At 41.0% G+C, this 15,171-nt stretch overlaps 1 protein-coding gene across 1 annotated transcript in view; it reads left to right on the forward strand.

Annotated features, from left to right (window-relative positions):
• Positions 1 to 814: 814 nt before the first annotated feature.
• LOC306878803 (LHFPL tetraspan subfamily member 3 protein-like) overlaps positions 815 to 15,171 on the forward strand; it is a gene marked incomplete at both ends in the record, with an annotated part of 55,528 nt that continues 41,171 nt past the window's right edge. The window contains one exon of the mRNA XM_079431339.1: positions 815 to 1,220. Within this exon, the coding sequence (XP_079287465.1) occupies positions 815 to 1,220 (406 nt within the window). The remainder of the gene's footprint in view (positions 1,221 to 15,171) is intronic.

Genomic DNA, 15,171 nt, shown 5'->3' on the forward strand with positions numbered 1-15,171 from the left:
ATAAACATGCTATGTAACGCGTATGAAAACAATTACAGTTACTACTTTGTATTGATGCATGTTAAAGGGGCGTGTACTCATTGAAATTTCTGCAATATCCAAAATCGTGTACGCGCATTCACCGGCGGCTCTGAACATCACCAAAAGCGTGTGCGCGCAAAGAAGAAATAGCCTAACAGGACAGCGGAGACGCGGTGGCTTGGAAAGGAAAGACAAATACCTAAACTGCGAAACGGATTGCCCTCCTGAATGAAATTCAGATGTTTTTGTCGACGGACACATACAGGTTATCATTACGCTGATGTTCCATATTTCGTTACATCTGCTCTCGCTCGTCTGCGGAAGATCCATCATTGAGATCTTGACAGCATACAGCCGATGAGAGGTGCACAGGATATAGGCTACTATTGATACCCAGACTCACAGAGCAGCAATAATGCTTTTTGTCGATTTTGTAGTAGACATTTATTTTGCAATGTAATTTCAGTCGTCTCGCCTGCTTTCTAGAACGGAGGTGGAAAGGAACAGAACGGGGTTTTTTCACCGAGTGCATTATCGTAACCTCCCATCAATTATTTAATTGATTCATGATCAATTCTGGTGTGACAGAAAGACTGGTAAATCAAATCAAGGACGGATACCTCTTTACTGCTTCAAATCAGATCAAATCTTTATTTATCTCCAGTCAGTGAACTCGCGGCAGAAGCGCATTTCTGAGGGTACCGGTGAGGTAGATAGGGGGAGATAGAGACGCCGGAAATAGCAGAAACAAATCACAGGAGAGTAGACGGTTGGGAGCAAGCGAGTAAAAAAAATGCTACCTTCGCAAGAAGCCTCAAAGATTTACCATGACAACTATATGCGTAACTCTCGAGCCATCGGTGTCCTGTGGGCCATCTTCACCATCTGCTTCGCCACCATCAACGTGGTAGTCTTCATCCAGCCTTACTGGATCGGGGACAGCGTGAGTACACCACATGCCGGTTACTTCGGGTTGTTCCATTACTGCGTGGGCGACGGTAACTCGAACCGGGAGCTGATTTGCCAGGGAACATTTTCCGACTTCAGTTCCATCCCGTCCGGCGCGTTTAAGGCGGCCTCTTTCTTCGTGCTGCTGTCCATGGTGCTCATTTTGAGCTGCATCGGCTGTATGGCGCTCTTCTTCTTCTGCAACACCGCCACCGTCTACAAAACCTGCGCTTGGATGCAGCTGCTTTGCGGTGAGTATTTTATTTTTATTCTGAAGGTGTTTGTGGGAAATAGATACATCTAGAATACGCCATAGTTTACCTTTAGTCTAGACCTTTAGTCACTTTCCAACAAAACACATGTTTACGACTGATGTAAGAACTGATGTCTGATGCTTGTTTATTTGACTGGAGCTCATTGTGGGTGCGTGTATTTTCAAGGGGTTCTGTTTGAAAGTGATAAAGATGCCTTCATGTTGCCTTGTTAGCGCAAAGGAAAATGTTATTACATACAGTACATACATTTATTTTTGAAATGCCTTTTGTGATGGAATATTGCACAATGTACGGTAGGCCATTTCTCACTTTTTTATACAGAACAAAACAGGTAGGGTTCAAAATCAATAAAACTCTTTTGTGCTTTCTGTGCACTTAATGCATTTCTTTTTATGTTTGATTCTCATATCAATATAAATTCCCATATGCCAGTGGTCTGTTTTCCTCTAGAACGCAAGTAAACTACTATTAGCCTACTGTTCCCTGGAATGGGGTAATTTAACTTTCTGGGGGGGAAAGTGTTTGCCTGTGCAAAACAGTTCATCATGATGTTGGTGGTTGCTAGGTATTGCTATGTGGTGCTATGTGTTATTTTTAAAAGTAAAATAAGTAGAAATAACTTATGTCTAGATGGAGAAAATCTTGAATGGATGCAAAAACAGCTGGGTGAACCTATCCTGTTGGAAGGAACATATATAAATATGTCTATATGCCAAACATTATTTAGTTACATAATGTTTTATAGTCAAGTATTAATTAACAAATTATTGAAATTATTTAGCCTACTGGTTTTGATCATTTACTTTTATATTGATTAAATTGTACTATTTGGAGTTAGAGTTAAGTAGAAATGTAATATACACATTGAAAGTCCACATTTTGATAGCTTTAATTCATATAATGTATTAATAATTGTTTAGGTTTAGCAGGAGTGACATTTGATTTTGAATTTCAGTGATTAAAAGCCTTAATGATTACAGCATAGGCTACTACAATTTTACCAACATTAGCAGTGCTGCATATGAAGTTTACAACAAGGTTTTTAGTGGTTATATGGATCATTGTGGACCCCAATATTGTTGTTTTGTTACTGTAGTGTCTGTTTACTTTTACATGATGGAAAAGAATGGGTATGAGTTTCTTTCTATTATGTTTTTCTCCTCATACACATTTTTCTCTCTTTTTGGAGACATAATAGAATGCTAATTTGCATGGTGGCTTTGACAGATAATTTGTTACAACAAATACAGCTGTGTAGTACACAACCATATGCACATTCACACAAAGTTAAATACTTACAGCACCTAATCATTTTCCTGTTCCCACATTAGGCTGTAACCTTTTGTAAGGCTTCTATACAATCTGTTATCTGTTAAATGCCATGCCTGCAGGGAGCTGTTGTTTCTTGTGCCTGCTGTGCTGTGAAAACATCTTTGTCCACAATTTCTCAGTTTGTACACATATTTATTTGTGGATTGTGGTACTGTGTGGTAGTGTAGCTTTGATGGTTAAACTGACACAATTGTTTGATGCAGAATTATCCAGGAACTTTCTAGAACCCTTGAGCAACATCCAAAGATCAGGCCTTTCTTGCCTTGGCAAAGGTCAGTAAACATGACTCTACCATCAGAAATACATTAGGTTTAAAATGGGATTCATGGTGGAAACCATTGCTCACCAAGAAAAACATGAAAGCTTGTCTCATGTTGGCTAAATAGCAGCTGGATGATCCACAAGAATTCTTGAACAATGTGAACAAATTGTGATCCATGCGATTCTAAATGGCCAAAATAATGTCCCACCCTATATTTTCTTAATTTCTCACATAATGAAAGAGAAAAAAAGGTTGAATTAATATCTACATTTTTAATTGCTTAAATTCAGTGTTACATAAATATGGTTTCTAGCTCCTAATTATTCTGACAGAGACAATCCACAATGGATTGGGACTTTGCTTCTAACTGTTTCATAACATGCTTTTCTTGCAAAAAGATGGTAAACTGAATGTTGAATTTAACAGACACTTTTCAGTGTAATCTAAAAATCATTTTGGAGCTTTGAGGGCAGCATAGTTGGATTCCTTGCTTGTGGTCCCTCTATTGCTCAATCTTCAACTATGCTAATTAAAAAAATCAAATACCTCAGACACAGAAGAGCAAAGCAAATTTTCTGTGATTTCATGGTAGTCTCGCGTAGCCAGACCTCCAGACTGACGGCTGAAGGTCTGGAATCCATGGCAGCTTTCGTTGGCCAAGGCCCGCCCTTGAGGCCGTTTGACTGACATGTCAAACAACCAATCACAGTTTGTTTCATTCAGCATCACATTTCGGGGCGTTGAAATGTCGCCACAATAACAGACCGGTGTGTAAAACTCTCGGACATATTTGAAAGATTCTATGCCGCGAACTTTAAATATTTCACATACTTTTGAAAATCCAGCGTTTAGTTGATCCTGATAAGCGCACAGTTGTAAACACACACACACACATCTCCTGGAAATCCTGTATAATTCAACCAATCCGATGACGACTTCAAAACTCCTGAAGTGTTTCCAGATAAGTGTGCCATATGCATCAGACATTTAGCCAACGGTCCGTGGGCGTGACGTCTGAGACTGAGACCATGTACATGGCAACTTTTGTTTTCTTTCTACCTTAACAAATTTTTGGACCAAAGATGTTGGACCATATGAGTTTTATAGTCTAGAGTAAATGTATTAACATCAGATGTTTGTGCTTCACATAGTATGCATTTATTAAATTACCTCATGCTTTTATCCTAAGCAAGAATCTGTGTTACTGTATGCCAGGCAGTGACATATATGTACATTTTTAGATTGTTGTTATGCAAAGTTATATTTTGTTTTCTTAAAACCACATAATGTGGTTAGCATCACTGGATCACAAAATGTTTTTGTAGCTCTTACAATTTTAGATTATATTCTGTTTTCAGGAAGGAAATGGTTTATAAATGCTTAAATAAAAAGAAAAAACTATCTAGAAAACAATAAAATATATTTCTTCTTTCTTTCTTTCTAATTTTTCTTTGATTGAAACCTTTGGTCATCTCATGTAAGACTTGAATCTGATGACAGCTATGATTGGATGTCATTTTGCATAAAAATTAAGTAAAAGTGCCCCACCTTAATGTGTTCAGAACATAACTTGAATAACTGGGTGCTGAATAATGGCAGCTGGTAGAATATAGCTGCATATGTTTTTAAGTCATTTAAAGTGGTTGTACAGTTGTGTGGGTGTTAATAGCTATCGCCAGTCGTTTTTTAAATCAGCAGTAAATGATGGTTGTCAGGAATTGATGGATTTCTGTTAGAGATAGTATGGTGCTTTCACTGACCGAGTCAGCCTGACCAATGGTTTGTTGTTGCTGTTAAGTTTCTTTCTGTTTATGTTTAAGATTTCAGTTTCTTCGATTGAACTCTCAGGCTGCCATCTACGGTGACCGAGAGAGCTCAACGCGCTGCAAATAGAAAAATACCTGCAAATTAAGAAAACAACTTCACCAATTTGACAACACACGTTGCAAATGCACACAACACATCCAAATAAAGAAACACACTGCAAATAGAAAAATAACACCTGCAAATTAAGAAAACAACTTCGTCAATTTGACAACATATGCACTGCAAATGCACACAACACAAACAAATAAAGATACCCACTGCAAATAGAAAAACAAAACACCTGCAAATTAAGAAAACAACTTCATCAATTTGACAACACACTTGCTGCAAATACGCACAACACAACCAAACAAAGAAACGTGCTGCAAATACAATTCTTTATTTGGTTGTGTTGCGAGCATTTGCACCACCTGCTGTCAAACTGATGAAGATGTTTTCTTGATTTGCTGGTGCTTTTACTATTTGCATGTGTTTTCTGAAGTTGCTGTGCGTTGAGCTCTCTCGGCCACCGTAGCCATCTCATACATTCATACTGAGTAGCTGGTCCTTGTCTCCCTGTCTTCTGCTGGTTAATTGAAACCTTTTTTAGTTTTGGACTTGTGATACAGTAGCCATGATTAACATGCTTAACTATTATACTGATTGCCATATTTTAGGCCATATTTTAGGATCAAACAATGTAAAAAATACAAATCACTACAGAAAAAGCAGGCCATTTTATATATTAATATTTGGGAAACAGCTTATATGCGAACAAGTACACAAAGGAGTGTGATCAAATAAAGAAAAACTGTGGCCTGGTATCAATGAGCTGCAGCAAATACAGTCGTGGTCAGAATTGTTGGTACCCTTAGTAAATGATCAAAAAAGGCTGTGAAAATAAATCTGCATTGTTTTTCCATTTGATCTTTTATTTAAAAAATGTACAAAAATTTAACATTTGTGACCCTGGACCACAAAACCAGTCTTAAGTGTTAATATTTCAAAATTTAGATTTATACATCATCTGACTAAATAAGCTTTCCATTGATGCATGGTTTGTTAGGATCAGACAATATTTGGCCGAGATACAACTATTTGAATATCTGGAATCTGAGGGTGCAAAAATATTAAAAGTTGTCCTTTAAAGTTGTCCAAATGAAATTCTTAGCAATGCATATTACTAATTAAAAATTAAGTTTTTATATATTTACGGTAAGAAATTTACAAAATATCTTCATGGAACATAATCTTTACTTATCCTAATGATTTTTGGCATAAAAGAAAAAATTATAATTTTGACCCATACAATGTATTTTGGGCTGTTGCTACAAATATATCTCAGCGACTTAAGACTGGTTTTGTGGTCCAGGGTCACATTTCATTGGAGAATAAGAATTTAAAATGGGGGGAAATCTCATTATGAAATAAATGTTTTTCTCTAATACACATTATGCATCTCTAATTCTCTAATACATGTAATACACCCTTTTATTCAACACCTTTTGCATCATTCTTTTGCCAAGATAACAGCTCTGACCTCCTATAATGCAGTCTTCACCTATAATGCTTGATAAGTTTGAAGAACACATGACAAGAGATCAGAGACCATTCCGTCATCCAGAATCACTCCAGACCCTTCAGATTCCCAGCTCCAGCTGTTGGTGCTTCTTCTCTGAGTTCACCCCATTCATTTTATAGGGTTCTGGTCAAGGGACTGCAATGGCCATGACAGAATTTTGTTTTTTGCTGAGTGACGCATTTTTGTTTTGAATTTGATGTTTGTTTTTGTATCGTTGTCCTGTTGTAAGATCCAACCTTGGTCGATTATAAGATTTCTAGCATGGCCAGTTAGTTTTTAATTTTTTATCTGTTGGTATTTAATTGAATCCATGATGCCATGTATCTGAACAAGATGTCCAGGACCTCCGGCAGAAAAATAGGACCACAACATTACAGATACAGAAGTATATTTCATTGTACACATGGGGTACTTTTTCCCATCTTGAGTGTTTGCTGCTAAAATACTAATTTTTTTAGTTTTATCTGACCATAGAATCCAGTCCTGTTTGAAGTTCCAGTAGTGTCTGGCAAATTACTAAGTTGAAGTTGTTTTTCTTTTCTTGATTTTTTTCGTGAACTTACTTTTTTTTTTTTAGGCTTTCCAACCCCAAGACTCAACTATTTTCACCAATTCTCCAGCTGTGATCCTTGGAGAGTCCTTGGCCACTCAAACACTCCTCCTTGCCTTGCATTAAAACAATATAGACACATGTCCTCTTCCAGGCAGATTTGTAATATTTTCTTATGATTGGAACTTCTTAATTATTGCCCTGATGGTGGAAATGGGCATTTTCGATGCTTTAGCTATTTTCTTACAACCACTTTTTAATTTGTGAAGCTTAACAATCTTTTGCTGCACATCAGAAATATATTATTTGTTTTTTCTCATTGTGATGAATGAATAAGGGAATTTGGCCTTTGTATTACCTCATATTTATACTCCTGTGAAATAGAAAAGTCATGGTTGGATAATTTCATGTTCCTAGTCACCCTGGTGTGCTAAAAAAAAAGATATATATATATATATATATATATATATATATATATATATATATATATATATATATATATATATATATATATATATATATATATATATATATATATATACTTTAAAGATATTTTACTCATAATAATTTCTAAGGGTACCAATAATTGTGGCCAATGTATATTAGAGAAAATTATTTATTTAAATTAAAGCTTAGATTTTAAATATACAGTGGTGTGTAAAAGTGTTGGCCCCCTTCCTGATTTTTTATTTTTTTATTGTTTGTCACACTTTAATGTTTCAGATCATCAAACAAATTTAAATATTAATCAAAGATAACACAAGTAAACACAACAAGCAGTTTTTGAATGACGTTTTTTATTATGAAGGGAAAACAAAATCCAAACCCACATGGCCCTGTGTGAAAAAGTGCTTGCCCCCTAAACCTAATAACTGGTTGGGCCACCCTTAGCAGCAACAACTGCAATCAAGCGTTTGCGATAACTTTCAATGAGTTTTTTACAGCGCTGTGGAGGAATTTTGGCCCACTCATTTGGCAGAATTGTTGTAATTCAGCCACATTGGAGGGTTTTCGAACATGAACCGCCTTTTTAAGGTCATGCCACAGCATCTCAATAGGATTCAGGTCAGGACTTTGACTAGGCCACACCAAAGTCTTCATTTTGTTTTTCTACAGCCATTCAGAGGTGGATTTGCTGGTGTGTTTTGGATCATTGTCCTGCTGCAGAACCCAAGTTCGCTTCAGCTTGAGGTCACGAACAGATGGCCGGACATTGTCCTTCAGGATTATTTGGTAGACAGCTGATTTCATGGTTCCATTTATCACAGCAAGTCTTCCAGGTCCTGAAGCAGCAAAACAGCCCCAGACCATCACACTACCACCACCATATTTTACTGTTGGTATGATGTTCTTTTTCTGAAATACTTCTGTTTTTTTATGCCAGATGTAATGGGACACACACCTTCCAAAAAGTTCAATTTTTGTCTCGTCAGTCCACAGAGTATTTTCCCAAAAGTCTTGGGGATCATCAAGATGTTTTCTGGCAAAACTGAGACGAGCCTTTATGTTCTTTTTGCTCAGCAGCAGTTTTCGTCTTGGAACTCTGCCATGCAGGCCATTTTTGCCCAGTCTCTTTCTTATGGTGGAGTCATGAACACTCTTTCTTATGGTGGAGTCATGAACATTGACCTTAACTGAGGCAAGTGAGGCCTGCAGTTCTTTAGATGTTGTTGTGGGGTTTTTGTGACCTCTTGGATGAGTCGTCGCTGCACTCTTGGGGTAATTGTGGTTGGCCAGCCACTCCTGGGAAGGTTCACCACTGTTCCATGTTTTGGCCATTTGTGGATAATGGCTCTCACTGTGGTTCACTGGAGTCCCAAAAAGCTTTAGAAATGGCTTTATAACCTTTTCCAGACTGATAGATCGCAATTACTTTCTTTCTCATTTGTTCCTGAATTTCTTTGGATCTCAACATGATGTGTAGCTTTTGAGGATCTTTTGGTCTAATTCACTTTGTCAGGCAAGTCCTATTTAAGTGATTTCTTGAATGCGAAAAGGTGTGGCAGTAATCAGGCCTGGGTGTGGCTAGAGAAACTGAACTCAGGTGTGATAAACACACACAGGGCCATGTGGGATTGGATTTTGTTTTCCCTTCATAAAAAAAACCCCTTCATTTAAAAACTGCATATTGTGTTTACTTGTGTTATCTTTGATTAATATTTAAATTTGTTTGATGATCTGAAACATTAAAGTGTGACAAACATGCAAAAGAAATTAAAAATCAGGAAGGGGGCCAACACTTTTTCACATCACTGTATATACACTCACCTAAAGGATTATTAGGAACACCATACTAATACTGTGTTTGACCCCCTTTCGCCTTCAGAACTGCCTTAATTCTAAGTGGCATTGATTCAACAAGGTGCTGAAAGCATTCTTTAGAAATGTTGGCCCATATTGATAGGATAGCATCTTGCAGTTGATGGAGATTTGTGGGATGCACATCCAGGGCATGAAGCTCACGAAGCTCCCGTTCCACCACATCCCAAAGATGCTCTATTGGGTTGAGATCCGGTGACTGTGGGGGCCATTTTAGTACAGTGAACTCATTGTCATGTTCAAGAAACCAATTTGAAATGATTCGAGCTTTGTGACATGGTGCATTATCCTGCTGGAATTAGCCATCAGAGGATGGGTACATGGTGGTCATAAAGGGGTGGACATGGTCAGAAACAATGCTCAGGCAGGCCGTGGCATTTAAACGATGCCCAATTGGCACTAAGGGGCCTAAAGTGTGCCAAGAAAACATCCCCCACACCATTACACCACCACCACCAGCCTGCACAGTGGTAACAAGGCATGATGGATCCATGTTCTCATTCTGTTTACGCCAAATTCTGACTCTACCATCTGAATGTCTCAACAGAAATCGAGACTCATCAGACCAGGCAACATTTTTCCAGTCTTCAACCATCCAATTTTGGTGAGCTCGTGCAAATTGTAGCCTCTTTTTCCTATTTGTAGTGGAGATGAGTGGTACCCGGTGGGGTCTTCTGCTGTTGTAGCCCATCCGCCTCAAGGTTGTGCGTGTTGTGGCTTCACAAATGCTTTGCTGCATACCTCGGTTGTAACGAGTGGTTATTTCAGTCAAAGTTGCTCTTCTATCAGCTTGAATCAGTCGGCCCATTCTCCTCTGACCTCTAGCATCAACAAGGCATTTTCGCCCACAGGACTGCCGCATACTGGATGTTTTTCCCTTTTCACCCCATTCTTTGTAAACCCTAGAAATGGTTGTGCGTGAAAATCCCAGTAACTGAGCAGATTGTGAAATACTCAGACCGGCCCGTCTGGCACCAACAACCATGCCACGCTCAAAATTGCTTAAATCACCTTTCTTTCCCATTCTGACATTCAGTTTGGAGTTCAGGAGATTGTCTTGACCAGGACCACACCCCTAAATGCATTGAAGCAACTGCCATGTGATTGGTTGATTAGATAATTGCATTAATGAGAAATTGAACAGGTGTTCCTAATAATCCTTTAGGTGAGTGTATATCCTAGAAGACGCTGCGGGCGGCCAGTGTACGGAAGCCTGTAAATTTAAACTTGCTCTTGCAAATACTTGATGGCTCTTGAAAGTAAACATTTATCGTTTTGTTTTGCTTGGCATATTAAAATGAATCTTAACATAGTCATAGTTAAATATATAACGCTGTAAAATAAAACGATATACAATTATATGAAATTAATAGGCTATGGTCCGTGTACGTTTTGATTGTTTGTTTTTCAATTTGAAATTAAATAAGCAGAAACGAGAAAACTGTATTTTTTTCGTTTGTTAAAAAAAAAAAAAAAAATTGATTTTGGCTCGATTTTAGTTTTTTTGTTTCACGGAAGAAAACGGATAAACAACTTAAAAATTATTTCTATTTCGTTCTTACTGACCGCCAGAGGCAGTGCTTCACACTGAATGTTATCTCATCGCAGATGCACAGGTCGAGTCTAATACAAACAAAGTCCCTCGTGACCAGGATGACTCGGGGTCCTCCCCTATTTAACCCCGTGACTTCCTGCAGACTGTCCCTATATCTTCTCGCGTGCATGTATTACAGGTCGGAGAATATTAAAGGAAGACACTTGGAATCCGTTTTTCAGCTTCGCAACAGATCAGCTGTTGGTGTTTCGCGACTGCGCGTCCTCCAGAGGCTGCATCGGATTCAGTCATTGAGGATACAGTGTGGTGAGTTGTTACAATTATGCTCGGGGTTCACTTTTGTTTTTCCCGGCATTTGTTTGGTAGCTAGATAGAGTGTTTTCGCTCTGTGGCGCTGCCGGAGGGTATTGTAGTATCTCACAGCTGTACAAGACCGCATTAAGAGTGGGTGTGCTCTGTTACGTGCGGTATCCATGTGTATCTAGCAGCTAATAGTAGTTGATACTGCTGGGTGCATGTAGACTTTGTTATTGCATACTATATGTATATATATATATTATAATAGTATATATATATATATATATATATATATATATATATATATATATCTGGACACGGTCAGAGTGTTTTCGCTCGGCTTACAGAAATTTAATCTGGGCTAAAATGGAAAAAGTATCTCATGCCTGCACGTTGTGCATGGCCACTCTGCAAAAGGATGATGGACACGACTGTTGCCCGTCCTGTTTAGGCTTGGAACACCTGAAACAAGGTCTTACAGAGAATGTCTGTATGAACTGCGGAGTTATGTCTTGGGAGAGGAAGACTTCAAGGATAGCTATGGTGGAGGGACTCTTGGGTGAGTCGCTACCAACACCACCACCACGTAAATCGGCAATTAAACGTAAACATACTGAAGCAACGGGTGCTTCGGCTGGTAAACAATCTAAGAAAGACCCCTTAGCTAAGATGTGTTAAGAGCTGAGTTTTCTCAGATTAAGGCCTTGCTTATGAATTTGCGTACGGGCGAGAAACTAGTTTCTTCAGTTGAAGCCCCCACTTTGGAGTCACTCATTTCGGAGGAGGATGTCATGTCGATGACTGCTTCTCACACTCAGTTCTATGATGAGGAAAAAAGGATTATATCTGAGATTCAGTCCCAGGTCTCTTATGATGAATCCCAGGATACTGGTTGGGGATCTGCAGAGGGACCACAGTCAGAGCAGGAAGTGGTGAAGCGAGCTCTTCAGGCTGCATTGGCTCATCTAGGTCTTGATACGGCCCGGCAGTAGCAACCTCTACTAGTGCTTTTTTTAGAGGTTCGACTCAACCAACTCTTCTTACCATTCCACATTATATTGATGAATTGCAGAAGTGTTGGGCTAACCCAAAATCACTTACGCACCACACAAGTGCAGGCAGAGCTTTGGCTGCGATGTAAGATGCAGACACTTTTGGCCTGGGCCAAATGCCTAAGGTTGATCCAATTATCGCCTCTTTTGTTCTCTCTCCAGAAGAGGTCTTGAGGCCTAATGTCCGTTGCCCTCGGCCTCAATGTCGGATTACAGATGATCTTCTCATACAGGCATATAACACGGCGGCGCATATGGGTCGCTTTGGCAATTCTCTCTCTCATCTTATGTTGGCATTGTCCCAGTCTCTTCAGTCTTCAGGGAGCGATACACCAACCCAGGACTTAAGTGATGCTACATTACAGTCAATAGCATTCATGACAAGAGAATTGGGCAGACTTATGTCAACGCTCACACAGGCACGCCGACAAGTCTGGCTCGCACAGTCACCCCTGTATGAGGCCTGTAGGAAAACACTAAGGGACCTTCCGGTTGTCCCCGGACATCTCTTTGGCCCAACTGCACAACAGACACTAGAACGTAGTGTCCAGGCAAATCAGACCAGACAGCAGTTTGCGGACCTGAGGAGAGTTCCACCATCTCGCTTGCAGTGTAGACAGCCCCCTATGGGCTGTGAAATGCCGCGCTCTCAGTTTTCAACAGGCCCAGCTGATATTCGTAGGAGCCAGCCTCAGCATATGGAGCAGTCTCATAGAGTAGAACGATCTGTTCAGCGGCCACGAGGACGGGGACAGCAATCATTTCAGGCCTCAAGGGGGAGAGCACCTGGCCAGCAGCCCCCCAGGAATGCAAGAGGCTAGGGACGCAGGTCCTGAAGGTCTGCGGCCGGCCGTCGGACGTTTTTCTCATCAGCAGCTAAGTTACTGGGAAAAAAACAACCTCAGACCCATGGGGTATAGCAACCTTAACTCAAGGGTACAAGCTGCAGTTCCGACGGCGGCCTCCCACTTTCAATGGGGTCAAGATGACCACAGTTTCAGATTCCAATAACGCAAATTCCTTAAGGCAAGAAATAACAGTTATCCTAGAAAAGGGGGCTATCGAACCAGTAAAGAGGTCAGAACGGCTCGGTGGGTTCTACTCAATATACTTCATAATTCCAAAAAAAGACGGAGGTGTAAGGCCTATACTGGATTCCCTCTCGGCGGGAGGTAGTCCGAACCAATGCTTCTTTTACCAGCTGGGGAGCAGTCTGGCAACACAGAGGGCAATGGGATTCCCGGCAAAAAGGGGAGAATATAAATACGCTGGAACTACGAGCAGTGCTACTGGCACTGAAGCACTTTGCGCTGAATTTGGAAGGCAGGCATGTTCTTGTCAGGTCAGACAATACATCAGTGATTTATCACATCAACCATCAAGGGGGCACAAGATCCGGCCAGTCTCTTCGAGTATCACAGGAGCTGTTGCCCTGGGCCTTCCCTCGGTTGGCGAGTATCAGACCAATGCACATCCCAGGAGTGACAAATGTGGTGGCGGACTTCTTGTCATGCCACAGACCTCCGTCGGGGGAGTGGAGACTCAACCCAGAGGTGGTGGAAATGATATGGCATCGCTTTGGCAGAGCAAAGGTGGACCTCTTTGCCTCAGCAGCATCAACTCAGTGCCCCCTCTGGTTTTCACTAGCAGAGTAATCCAGTCCTCTGGGGCAGGATGCTCTAGCCCACAAATGGCCAGGTCAGTTACTGTGTGCCTTTCCCCCTATACCTTCAGAGTCCTTCAGGGACACCACAGGCTACTGCTAGTAGCACCAAACTGGCCAGGGAGACCCTGGTTTCCAGTGATGTACAGGCTCTTAGAAGAGGAGCCCTGGAGCCTTCCCAGGAGGAGGGATCTCCTCCACCAGTTGGGAGGTCAGATTTGGCACCCAAATCCAGATCGCCTAAAGCTCTGTGTTTGGCCTCTGAAGGGCCAGAGCCACTTTTGAGAATCTGTGATCAAGATGTACAGAACACCATAATGAACTCTAGAGCGCCTTCCACCAGGAGTGCTTATGCATATAGGTGGAAGTTCTTCTCTAATTGGTGTAGGGAGCAAAGAGTGTCCCCAGAGGTATGTCCTGTCCCCTTGGTGTTACGTTTTTTGCAATCTTTGCTGGAAGAGAATCGGGCAGCTTCTACCTTAAGGGTCTATGTGGCGGCAATTTCAGCACATCATGTACGAATAGATGGTCAGCCATTGGGATCTCATGCCTTGGTTACTCAATTCCTTAGTGGTGCGCATCGACTGCGCCCCCCTCAGTCCATTTGGGTACCCTCATGGGACCTGAGCCTTGTCTTGAATTCTCTTACATTACCTCCGTTCGAACCTCTGGAGCACAGTGACTTGAAGTGGCTCTCATTGAAGACAGCTTTTCTCTTGGCCATTACTTCGGCTAAACGAGTGAGTGAGTTACACGCGTTATCAGTTAACACAACTTGCATGCGCTGGAATGCTGATGATTCAGTAGTGACGTTGTGGCCAAACCTGGCATTTCTCCCCAAGAGGCTCTCTACCCTGTTTAGAAATCAGGCTATTGAGCTGGCAGTATTTAATCCTCCAGGGTTGGATACACAAGGAGGAAGTGAATGCAGACTTTTGTGCCCAGTAAGGGCTCTCCGTGGCTACATCAGGGCCACAAAAGATTTTCGGCAATCAGACCAACTTTTTCTCTGTTTTGGGAGGCGGAAAAGAGGTCAGAGATTTGTCAAAGATTGTCCCAAAGATTGTCACATTGGGTAGTTGAGGCTATCACCCATGCTTACAAGTCTAGTGGATGTCCATTGCCATCGGGAGTGAGATGTCATTCAACAAGAAGCATCTCAACGTCTTGGGCGGCATTAAAAGGTGTCCCTTTAAGCGACATCTGTGCGGCAGCTAAATGGTCATCTACAAACACATTTTCCCAATACTACAGGATTAATGTGGCTGCATCGGATACTTTTGAAACAGCTGTCCTGTTGGGACCCTCAACTTTTTAGAGGTGAACAGGACCTCCTCGTGACCTTGTGGTTATAAGTCATCCAGTGTGAAGCACTGCCTCTGGCGGTCAGTAAGAACGAAATAGAACGAGAGTTCCGAATGTAACTGCGGTTCTATGAGTTCTGGATGACCGCCAGAGCTTTCTGTCACTTGGAGTCAAGGCGAGAAGATTCCGTAGGGACAGTCTGCA

This window comes from Barbus barbus (assembly GCF_936440315.1).
Source record: "Barbus barbus genome assembly, chromosome: 13".
NCBI lineage: Eukaryota > Metazoa > Chordata > Actinopteri > Cypriniformes > Cyprinidae > Barbus > Barbus barbus.